The sequence below is a fragment of the Falco peregrinus genome, chromosome 9 (assembly GCF_023634155.1).
Source record: "Falco peregrinus isolate bFalPer1 chromosome 9, bFalPer1.pri, whole genome shotgun sequence".
NCBI classification, from domain to species: Eukaryota; Metazoa; Chordata; class Aves; order Falconiformes; family Falconidae; genus Falco; species Falco peregrinus.
In genome coordinates this window covers 37,498,720-37,511,424 of record NC_073729.1, presented here as the reverse complement: position 1 = coordinate 37,511,424, position 12,705 = coordinate 37,498,720, and the positions used below count along the sequence as shown (strand labels likewise).

Here is a 12,705-nt window from a genome sequence, read left to right as displayed (position 1 = left end):
GGAGAAGGAGGACTCAAAAAGTATGAATGTAGAATAGACAGATGACTGACAATGCATACATGGAAGGCTATACATAGGAATGGTCCTGAATCATTCAGCTGGGAGCGAAAGGAGCGTAAAAACAAGGACAGCTAGAAAAATGCATGAGCATTAACATCTTTAAACCATTAGATCTTCAATATTAACCTTTAAGTCAAATTTCAGGTATGGCTAACAGAAGAATTATGTGGTAGTAAATAATAAACTACATTTGTTAACTTCATGTTATCGTAGCACTAAACTTTTCGGTTTCTAACTAAATCAGGTACTAGATAAACATTGAGAGGATTTTTGATGATTTCTTCTAACCAGTTATCTGAGAAGTGTCAGTGGAATTTACTCAAGCCATTTATTTGTAAGTGTTCAAGACTGCCACATCTGTATAACGTCTAGCTAGATTTATCAAAAAACAGCAAAACTGCAACGCAAGATGCTGTGCAGAATATTCAATGAACCAGAAAGGCTTCTGCATTATCAAATTATTATTTGTGTACCTAAAATTACAGTATAAATTCCAGTACTGCTCTGAAATTAATAGATTATACTTTCCAGTGGGGTTTTTAGTAATTTACACCTACTTCCTGGCATAAGTGAAAATTAAAAACATTTTATTGCTATTGCAAGAACAAAATCAAGTCAAACTCACTTTACCCAGATGAGAGAGTTGTAAAACTCTGGGTCAACAGATTCTAAATCCTTGAGTCCTACTGGCTTGTTTAGGATACGTTTATAGAACGGCAGAGAGAAACCAGTGTCAATGAATTTCCCATGGAACAAAGCCTGAAGAACATGAAAACAGACAAAATAATGCAAAGGATGATTGAATACTTAATATGACAACATTCTGTACTCTGTACCAATGGAATTTGCCAGCCAAGGAATTAAAACAACCTAGAATATCATGATTGCTAATATGCTGAATTAACTTATACCAACAGTAGTTACATCCAAACACCTGATAGTAGTTTCAGTTGAAAAAATGAATTAATGATCCATCTGATGGTATAATATTTATTTATAGGAAAATTACATCAGAGAACCTCTTTCTACTTTTGAACTTACCATGGCAATGAATCTTCCAATAAATCGGAAGTATTTCAGATGGTCTGGATTAATATAAGAGGCTGGGTTTATCTGTAAGCAGTAGTTATCTTTTCCTGCATATTCAAACAGGCAATACATTGGGTTCAAAACTTCATGTGACAATAGAAAGAACCACTCCCTGAAATCACACAAACAACAAAAACACATTTCAAAATAAATCAACTTAAAAATTACTTCAGTTAACTCATGTTGACTTAGGAACTTGCTGGCACATAGGCAGTCATTCTGACTTCTTTACCAGAAAGTATGCTAAACCAAACCTGAACCAAACTGAAACTAACACAAATTACAAGTTAATATGCGAAGTTACAACATTATGCTGTCAGTAGTTTGGACAAAACCCTCCCTTATCTAAATGTGCAGATTAAAAGTCTACCACTGTTTTTAAGCTTTAGGGTTTTAGGGAATGCTGATGAATATATGCACTTCTTGGTTACATTCCAGTAAAGACCTCTGACTCCAAAGTAGATGTCTATTCAAATAAACCTCTACTTTGATATTAACAGTTGTGCCAAACGCTTACTGTAGTTCACTAAACTGCATCTCTTCAATCACTTTAATTCCTAATGCAAACTGTAAATAATTTTATACAGTTCTAAGACATGCATACATCCCTAAGGAACTGTCTTCCTCAGATATTCCAAGGAAAGATAAAGAATAAACTTCACTAATATTTTGAAAGCACTGCAGTTTAAGTATATAGTTTGGGATATTCTCCACACCAACAACTTGCAGAAAAAGCTACTATTTGCCATTTCAGTTTAGTTTACCTTGCAACACCTCCATAATCTAAGCCTTCTTCACCAGGGAAAATAACCCATAAACGTCTCCGTAGATCCTGAGGGCTGAAGCTCATTATCTTAGTAAAAGAAAAACAATCAATTCTTTTTAAGAAAACAGTTATAAGCACTGGCTAGGCTATCACTATTAGTCAGCGAGCGATACAGTGTTTAATAATTCAGACCATAAAATTAACTGTCCTGCTCATGGAACGTTCATGGAATTTGACGCGTTAGTGCAAACCTATTTCCATAGCTTAAGTAGTAAAACATGTAAAAGAAAAGGAAATAATAATTATGACATTAAAGACGAGATGCTTAGGCCAGCAGTCTGCCTGTAAGTATATGGCAGAAAGCCAGCCAATAAAGGGCCCAAAGTGAGCAAATTCAGTATTTCTTGAACACCACGCTAATGGTACCCCAGTTACAAATAATGAAGAGACATGATCAAGAACTCAAAGAAATTAGTTAGAAACAAAACAATAATAAACATACATCATATATTTCTTTATTTTATAGCTTCATCTCCTAAAGAGATAAAAATCAAAGTGCTTTGGTTGGTTGGTTTTTAAAAGTTAGAAAGAATCACAGATGCTAAGGAACTTTGCTAATGGTGGGTTTAATACAATGACCAAATTTGTAATTACGCTGATTTGGTCAATTGTCAGAGGTTTACATAAGAAATTTCACACAACACTTTTGCATGCCCAAGATACCTTAAGTTTTTGTTTGCAGTGAAAGGCACAGAATTTGGGTGAAGATTTGCATTTTAAAATCTTGTTAGATGTCTGTGGTAATCACCACACAAAACTTTATAACCCCAACAGAGCTATCTGCCGATGATGAACGACTAACAAGTACAAACAAAATGAACTCAGGTCTCTGTGATTATGTCTTCTAAATTATTGACAAGGCACTTCATTTTCCTACGGAAACCTACGTTTGCTGATGGTTACATAACTACTTATTTAACTCAAATTTTCATGCCCAGTACTAACATGTTTTAATACAATACCTGTTGAAATGAATCCTCAAATAACGTTTTTCTGCTCACTGTAATCTTTATGTGCTGTGGCATTGCCAGTTGCTGAAATGAAATTTTTCAGAGGTGAAATGTACAATCACTTAAAGTATCTAATACTGACTTTGGATGGTTATCTGTTGTATACATTGTTTTGAGAGGTACAGCTGAATTTCACTAATCCATATAAAACAAACCCAGTAATCAAGATACTTGAATTGTCATTTTCTCAATGACCAAATTACTTCCAACACTGATATCTACAGTGAGGTACACATGCCTCCAGATCCTGCTTAGAACAGGTTCAAATACAGTACACGCTAACAAGATATCAGAAAACTTTAAGATTAATAACATTTGAACTCAGCAAGGTTTTCTACTCCAGAACTTAATTTAAAAAAAAAAAAAAAAACCAAACAGGAAATTTAGGTTATTCTGCACAAATTTCGAAGTGAAAAATTAGGCTAGTGTCTCTGCACGTTTTCAAAGGATTATTCATTGACTCTTGAAAACTGGAACATTTAAACTTAAAACTTTTTCCTAAACACCAAGTTACTTAATCTTTTGACACACGTAGTGTTTAGAGGACCAAGAGTGACACACCGAAATTTGATACTAAGTTAGTGCACACTAATGTGCAACACTATTATTCTTCAGTGTTCAGACAGACACACTCTTTGTCAAATGCCCTGCATTTTCTTCCAGAAGTATGTATTTGTGCAGGAATTAGAACTTCTATTACCTATAAAAATACTATGCCTCCATATATTCCCTTATTAACAGCAGAAAGAAAACACTGTTCTGAAACCCACACTTAAAAAATGGAGCTAAACTGATGTTTTCCTTTATTCTAAAAAGTTTTAAAGCCATAGCTTACCTGGCTTTAAAGCATACGTGGATTTATACAAGTCCTGTTTTTATCCCTTCTAATTTAACTCGCCTTTAATAAAGTGGTTTTATTACCTTTACTTGCAAGGCACTGAAGAGTTCATTTAAAGCACATAAGCAAAACTCAAAAATACAAATAAATACTGCCAAGGAATTAATCCGTACCTGACACCAGAATCTGAAATAATGGACCTTTGCCTTGAAATCACGCACATAAGCTATCTGGGGTCCATTGTCTCTGGAACCAAAAAGAGAAAAAAAAAATGAATTTCAAAAGCGTTTTTGTAATTTAAGTAAAAGCCTGTAAATGTATCAGTCATACAGCTGTTTGGTTTAGTTGGCTATCTAGTTGGAAGACAGTTATTCACGTTTTTCCATTTTGGGGTGCCATTTTCAAACAAAAAAAAATAATCTTCCTTTGTAAATTGTGGACTGCATACATGGTACTTTTTAAATGGTATTGATTAACAACTGCAAAAAAACATTCTACCCATAAGGATGGGATGACATTCAGGTAATTTAAGCTGGGAGTTAAATTCTTGTTTTAACTCCAATCTGGTTCCTAAAAATCAAAGAAAGAAAGGGTTGAGTGTACTTTTCAAAAGAAAGAATAGTAACTGGACAGAGGGGATTTGGTCATCAACAGTGCTGATGAAGCTCCTCTACTACTCTCAAATCTTATATACTACTTGGCAAGAAGGATTCTAAAAATGTTCAAAACACCACGTTCTTCAGGGACAGTTATCAGCGCACGAGAAAACCCCAGGAAGTTAAGAAGGATTACTACATGTAAAGCTTTCTGCATAAAAAGCATACAAAGGAGAAAAAAAATGCAAAACCAATGCATACTAAACTTCACTTTTGAAAAACTAGTATAATGTTAAAAACACTTACAGAGCAGACTTGCCCGTGCGGGGATCTATATATGTAGTTGTTCTTCTATTGTGATCCACAAAATATGGAATACCATCCACAGTAAACCGCATTTCCCAGCCCTCTGGTAAGGGTTTCTCATTTAATTGACTACGGAAACAAGAGAACATATGGTAACTGACCAGCTTAAGGTATTAAGTCAACTGAACAATACCTGAGACAGTAAAAATTTTGGCAGATCTAGAAAACCTACAGATTGACAAAATTTCCATTCAGTATTTATTCTGCCTTTTATTCCTCTAAATTTTCATGTCAGCTCTCAATTAGCAGAAATGACTGTTTTAAATAAATATTAGCTCATTTGGTTGCACTACCTGGAATAACAGCAAACAGAAACATAAGGGAAAAATGTAAGCAAGGTTTATGGATGTTTCCCCCACTTGAACAACAGAATTTTATCCTCTAACTATTGGGTTTCTACTCTAAACACAACAGTTTTAATAAGTAGCTTTTGGTACCTCATGTATCATCACTGCAGCCAAAAAAAGAGCTCCAGAATCACAAAAATAAAAGAAAATGCAAATACCGATCTTACATAATTTTTCAACAACTCCCAACTCAATTTTAGTATAAACAAGAAAGATCTCAATGTATCTGGAAGGCCTGAGCAGCATCACCGTGACGTGCTGGCATAGTGACTTCCCACCATAAAATGCCACCGTAGGACCACGCTTCTAACTGGGAGGCCCGCACAGCTGGCTGCCAGATTGTATTAAGAGTAATAAGTGTTCTCCATGGTCAGCTGCTGCAAATGTGACTGGGATGGAAAATATGTCATCTCTGGCTACAGCTATCACCTCTCCATACATATTAGGCAATTCCTCTCCTCCTCTAGGGAGGACAGATGAAGCTGCTTCACCAAATGGAAATGTTCAGCTCCAACAGGAGGAGCCGAGCCTGATCACCATTCATCCTCAATTTCCTGCCTGTGTTCCCTACCTCAAAGGGTCAGAGTGACCAGAGCCCAAAATAAGCAGTACTCCGTTACTTTTAGTAATGCCTCAAGTTCTTTCTGTCACTTTTTTTTTATTCCCTTTTTTTAAAAGCTGTGAGGAGGAGTGCTGCTGTTATTCAAGTTTGTCTTCTTTCTGTCTCTTAGCTATTGACTGTCTAGAAAGTGATCAAATTCTTATTCAGGATCCAATGCACTACCCCATCAACAGTACGAAAGAAATCCCTCCCGCAGTGACACAAATGTTTAGACATGCATATCTTATTTAGAAAAAGAGCAGGAGCTGCTCTGGGGAGTGAACCTACTGATGTTGACCAAGACTTTCCCGGTAACTGTACTATTACTAAGTTGTGTTTTGACAGTTTCCATCTTGGCTAGTATCTTTTAATATTTTAACAGGCTGTCTGAAGTTTGCGCAGGACAGTCCATGTTTCAGCTGTGGGCAGCATTTCCTAGCTCTCAGTTTCACTACTTTGTTACATTTTCATTCCAGACTTAGATGAAGCTGCAACTGATTTCTTACCCCTGACTCCTGGGATCTTCCCACTGAGTGATTCGTGTGTTGTGATTGACAAAATACACTCTGCCGTTGCTGTCTGTTCTTTTTTCTGAAAAGACAAAAGGAAAAAAAAAACAAAACAAAAAATCAAACCCTGCTTAATGTGTTGCTGAGACTACATCAAATAAAATAATTAAAATTAATCAACAGACCCTGTTACAGCCTCTACAGTCTTCAGGTTTTCTGTACCTTCTTTGATTCTTAGGGTCCTTTACTATGCTATTTATCTTTCAATTGTAGGAAAAGATCAATTTGAAGAAAGAAAAAAGTTAAGCTGTTTTCTCCACAGGGAATTCCAGCTGCTTCCATTACTGTGACATACCTTACAAGCAGTATAGACAGTAAACACAAAATAGGGATCAGAGATATACACCAGTATCAAGAAAGCACAAAGGCACCATACTCAAGTTATGAGTAAGGAATAAAAAATCATCAATGTAGTTTTCAAGGAACTACAGTCATGTTTTCTCTCAGATAGTTTAGTGTATACCCATGACTGAATAAAACTTATCATAAATGGCCTGGCTTGGACTTCTGCGCCATTCTGCAGCTCTTTATGCAATTTTTATTCAATGTTGCAAAAGAAATACAGAATATAGACTACAAATTATGAAAAACAAGCCAAAATCTGACTACTGCAGGTAAAAAGCTTCAGTTTACAAGAGAAGTCTGGAAGTAGACACTTGTCTAAAGAGTTACACTGATAACAGAGTTCAATACGATGCGGAAACTCAGTTTTGTTGTTTCCTGGGTAATGCCAGCCTGGAGAACTTTCTTTGAAATGTTATATATGTAATGCAACAAAGCACAAGTGTGGGGAACAATAATTTCATGGCATGAAATTGCATCAATAGCAAAACTAAAAATCCAAATAGTTATATTTGAAAAACAGATGAGCCAAAATCCCAGGTTTAACTCTGCCAAGTAATTACTTGCTTTAAAATTATGTAATTCTGAGAACTTTACCTGTGTATCATGAAACTTGAATTCTTATATCTGCTTCATAGTCACACCAGAAATTAATTTTACACTTACATTTTTTTTTTTTTTACACACACACCCAATTATATTAACTGTAAATTATTAAACTGTAAAGTACAAAACCAAATTTACTCCAGAGAGAGGGACAAGTCGACAAGTGGTTAGTTGTCATTATCAAAAGCATTTTCAGACCAACAAAACTTTCCCAAGGATTGCTTGGAGAAGGAATTTGGCAGTCTGATTTAGAGGAGATTTGGGTCTGATTTGGCAAGAACAGGATGGGGGTGTGGGGGTGGTGTGATCCTGCCTAATGAAAGTGGTAAAAAAAGGATGACAATACGAAGGAAGCTATTATGATAGTTACAGGGACTAAACCACAATACTTTACAGTTTTTAATCTACTTTGAAATATCTACTTTGGATATCCTTGTTGCAACTCTGTTTTAACGTCATATTTGATTACATTTAATGTTAGAAGATTTTTAATCTAGATTTTTATTTTATCAAACTAGTCTAGAACAGCTGACAAAATAATTTGGCAGAAGTATGCTTTAATGTTTAATTACACTGCATTACAAAACACTTTCAAGTCAGTCTTACCCCATCCATGTGGCAGAGGGCCAAGAGGATCAAACTCTTTGTTCTGTGTGGACGAAAAGTCCTGGTTCTGCAAGTCACACAAACAAATGGTGCATTAATGACTAGTCATTTGCTCTCCAGATGTTCTACCGTAGCCATTACGAATTACTGGAATAAATACATTTTTGTTTATGTTACATATAAGCAAAGATACCAACAATTTATTTTTCTCCACAGAGAAGGCCTATTTTACAGACCTTGGCATGCTTCGTTAACTACAGTGCCAAGAAAATAATTATTCTTTGTTTAGTGCCCCTGCCTACACAGAAGGGAAATTAGTGCAGTAGCACCCAAAACAATCAGAAAGCAAACCACTTCATTCCTGCATTCAGTACACTTCTTCCTACCACCATCTATGAGGTCCATTTTTGTTCTCTACACATACAGCAAATTTAGAATCTACACCATTCTTGATAAACAAGTAGGACAAGCTGGAGTTATCTAAAGTCTGCTATTCATCAGAGATAAACAATGGATTTAAAATTCTGGAACATTTATTTTCAGTTTTCCTTTCATAACATTCACAGTGCATATTTCATTTTACCAACAGCAGAAATATATGTCCTGTGAGCTTGCTTTCCTTTCTGGTCTTTGGCCAAGCCAATACAAGTCACAGTACAAATAAAACAGCTTATTACTAAGCTGTAGTTTGTTGTGAACTAATGGCTTTTATCAATATTGTACATAAATTTTATGAAAGAACACCACCTATACGCAACTGACAAAACCCATCACACTGCCTGCAGTCATTGCAAGGACATGACCTAAGGTTACCAATTATTACTTCCTGTCATGCTACATATGCACAGATACTACATTATCGTAACGAAAAAACCATAAAAGTGTAGTATCTTTATGAGAAAAAGTTGCCCACGACCATGCCCAAAACCCAAACACACATATACATACCTTCAATATGCAGAAGAGAGACTAATGGGTTGACAATTTCAAAAAGATAGCTCTCTTATTTAACCTTTATAGTCATCATTATATGCCTTACCCCATATATAAATCTCTGATTAAACTGCTGCATAGCTCCTTGAAGCTGACTGCGCTGAAGCTGCCACTGCTCATAATTTCGGACAGACTCTAACGTTGGTCTCTGCCATGTTGTTGTTCTAGTGAAGTGGTCAACGTAATAAATTCTTCCCATGTTGTCAACTCGTCGCTCCCAGCTTTTAAAATTACAAGCAACAGTTCTCAATAGCACACAACTTTCAGGACTCGGAAGCACTTTCAGGCGAACAGGCATATATTGGAAGCGGATTATAAAGCATGAGCTCATCACCAGACTTTTTTTTTTTTTTTCCTCCTTTTACTCTCCACCAAAACTATGTAAGAGCTAAAATCGTTTGAGGAAAATCACTTTTACTTTGTTGCATACCATATCAAGTCGGACCATTCCAAAATATAAGTTTTCAAGAGCTACACAAACCACTGTCAATATACACTGTCATTACTGCATTTATCCTGCCCAACCCGTAAGACAACAGCCTGCTGGTTTCTCCTAAAAAGACAGCAAAAACCCTGACGGTTTGGGCTGTAGAATGAAAGAGTTCCTCACCCTCTGATTTTGCAGAAAAGGAAGGTGTGGGCGCTGGGGTTTGGGCTGGGATTTTGCTTTGGTTTATTATTTTCAGTTCATGTGAAATCAGTACTATTTACAAAACCTGAATGAAAACACTACCATTCTAAGTTTATGTAATACACTAGTCAATCCCCTCAAAGAGTTAAAAATAAATTGAGTATGATAGCTGGGTTCCCATTTGTCAGACTGTCTGCCAGTTTTTGTTCTTTAGTATCAAGTTCCCTTTTCTATCCCCCATGTTTTTACTTTGTAAATCTGTATAGCACCTGAACCGCTTGAGAATGAAGTGCAACAGAAAAATTCTTAAGTTTTTCTTACATTTAAAAATAAAAAAGAAACATAGAACAAATGTGAACACCATTTCCATTTAGAGACTAACATCAGTGGCTGTTCAGATGCTAACAGCTGGAAAAGCACACTAACCAAAGCTGTTCTATAAGAGCATAGTAAATTGGCAGCTGGGAACCCTGAGACAAGATCAAAGGACTGCAAACAGTAACCTCAGGATAAAGAAGTAACCAAGGGCATTCTTGCTCAAGCTGACAAATTACCTCAATCCCAAAATACTTTTCAGTGGTTTTGGTTCTCTTTTACAGTTGGGAGTGCCTACTGTCTTTAACTTAAATCCGTTTCTCAGTAAAGATATACTTGTTTAATCATTGACAAGAAATTAAAATTCTGTTATTTTTGACATTCAACTCTTTACTATGTACTATGCATTTTTGCAGAACTCCTTGGAGACAACCTGGAGCAACTGTTTGCATTTCTATTTACAAACATGCTTCCTAGCTTTAGTAAACTGACAGTCAATTTCTGAAAAATCCAGGCATATCCTAGGCAATCATATGACTTATCCTGGCTCACCTTGGAGGAAGAGGCTCTGGCCGATCCCATGTCGTTCTTTTTTCAACATGATCTACGTAATATACTCGACCATGTTGGTCTACTCGTTGCTCCCAACTGAAAAAAAAAAAAAAAAGGGTATTTTTATCTTTCTTCAGATCTAACTACTTCAACTATTCATCTACAGTATAAAGGTGAGAAGTATTTGTTTCCATAAAATGCTTATTTCTAAATAAGATGTTTGAAACACTTGGTTCACAAGATGCACTAAAATGTTGTACAATATACTGGAGTACAATGTTCTTATTAACAATAATTCTACATTAACTAGAATACAAAAAACATTCTACATGACCACCTTCACTTTCTGGGAAACTGAAGCTAAAATTCATGCCCACCTATATGATTTTAGCAAGCCATGAAGCTAAGTTTTGTGTTCAATATCAAGTATATCCATAACCTGTTGAACAATCATCTGCAGGGCATAATCCCCTTTTAGAGTAACATTTATTCAATTTAAATCCTTAAAATATACAAATTTTGCACATACCATGTTCATCATAAGGGCACATATTTTCTACTTCTGCAGCATCTAGGATACTGACTTACCCCTGTATTTGCATCAACCTAAATGCAACATTGTTGGGAAAAAAGCATGCTAATTTGCCATTTCTGCTGAAATTAAAATGGTAAAGCAGCTACTAATGTTTTCAAGACAGCTTTTGTGTTTCAGAGTAATCCTATGAGTAAGCGAGGTAAATCAGACCCCTCCTACCTTTCGGTTCAGCTGCCTGCAAATTAAGGCAGATATTGCACCATTCACATTGGGAAGCTTTTGCTTTCCACTACTGAGAGTCCAGAAACTTCACCCTCCCCCCAGCGTTTAGAATCTAAATGAGAGCTTTGAGGCAACAGACCAACCATCTGGTAAATTCCACATGTGCCTGAAACACAATAGTGTGCCCATAGTACCCCCTGGAGCTGCAGTATGAAGGTCCAAAACTTCAGGACATACCGCAGATTATGTACCGCAATAGCAGCTTTTCTTCTGCTTACCTGTACCAGTATTTTACTACCTGACTTCATTCCAACTTGAAGACAGCAAGCTGCCACGCTATTTAAAACTTCTATGTTTTGCTTTCATGGGAAGATACGACAAGTATCAAAAATATCTCAAAGATTAATTCATCTCTTGAATAAACCATGCTTGAAGGCCTACCAGACAAAACAGTTATGAACACTTCCAACCTAGTATCAGGTGGGGGAGGACTTTGTTACGCAGCAAAAGGCAGATGTTATGAATGTTTTGTTACACCTACTGTAAATAAAAAAATAAAACCAGAAATGTCAGCATAAGAAAAAAAAAATATAAATCACTCAACTCGTACCCAGGTGGAAGAGGACCTTGACTGACTGTAGGAAGTGCCTGAGGTGGAGGATTTACTGGCTGGACTTGTCTTGATACAGGAGGAGTGGTGAGTGCAGCAGTTGCAGGAGCTGTTGTTGCAGCTGTTGCCCCCTCAGGGCTCTGTTCTGAAGATGTATTTGCAGCTGTACCTGCCAGTGATCCTGCACTGGCCCCATCGTTTTCCATGGATGTGGATGAAGGACCATTTACGCTTGCTATGATGTCACAGATATCAAAGACAGAAGGAAAAAAAGCCTTTAACCGATATTTACCACCAATGTATTTTAGAAGTCGTAAATCACAAAAGTAAACATGCAGTAAACTGGTATTTCAAAGTGCATGCAGTCACATTTTACAGTTTACACAAGAACTAGAAAGCAATTTTGTTTCACTTTGTAAAAATGCTTTAATCCAAGAACTGCCATCAACAGCACAATTTTGTGTTTTCTAATAGAATAAATCATATTAACCAAAGCAAGTTGTCTGCGTTCTGTAAACACTAAAAAATTATAAACAAAACCCTACTTTCTTGCACTGATGAGTTAATTGTTTCCCATTTATTATTTGGAATAATAATTTAAGAGATTATAAGCATACAATTTTCAAGAGATTTGACATCACACAGAAAGAAATTATCAGAATGAAAGAGGAATATATACATTCTCTAAATGTTTTCATTTTTTCTGAATGAAAAATTCCTATCATTTGATGGATAGGATTAAAAGTTGTACACAAGTCAGGCCTTATTATTGAACTACACTGGATTAACCTTTTAAAGCAATTACTGTGTCACAGTTTCCCATCCAGTCCCAGCATTTATCAGTAGTAATAATGGGACTACTGAAACAGACTGTAGTGTACTGAGGTAAAGGAGGTACAGCAACAAACTAAAACCACCAAAAACTTTTCAGGACTACTTCTCTTAAAGTTTTGTAGTTTTTAAATAACCAGACAAAATAAAAAAAATCATC

At 36.0% G+C, this 12,705-nt stretch overlaps 1 protein-coding gene across 3 annotated transcripts in view; it reads right to left on the bottom strand.

Moving 5' to 3' along the window:
* ITCH (itchy E3 ubiquitin protein ligase) overlaps nt 1-12,705 on the bottom strand; it is a 58,946-nt gene that overhangs the window by 10,467 nt on the left and 35,774 nt on the right. For all 3 annotated transcript variants that reach the window (XM_055813313.1, XM_027783211.2, XM_055813314.1), the window contains exons 8-18: nt 11,715-11,949; nt 10,348-10,443; nt 8,896-9,070; nt 7,857-7,923; nt 6,240-6,324; nt 4,726-4,854; nt 3,997-4,069; nt 2,938-3,009; nt 1,914-2,002; nt 1,102-1,261; nt 686-819 (exon numbers count right to left, since the gene is read on the bottom strand). In XM_055813313.1, coding sequence (XP_055669288.1) covers nt 686-819; nt 1,102-1,261; nt 1,914-2,002; nt 2,938-3,009; nt 3,997-4,069; nt 4,726-4,854; nt 6,240-6,324; nt 7,857-7,923; nt 8,896-9,070; nt 10,348-10,443; nt 11,715-11,949 — 1,315 coding nt within the window. The remainder of the gene's footprint in view (nt 1-685; nt 820-1,101; nt 1,262-1,913; nt 2,003-2,937; nt 3,010-3,996; nt 4,070-4,725; nt 4,855-6,239; nt 6,325-7,856; nt 7,924-8,895; nt 9,071-10,347; nt 10,444-11,714; nt 11,950-12,705) is intronic.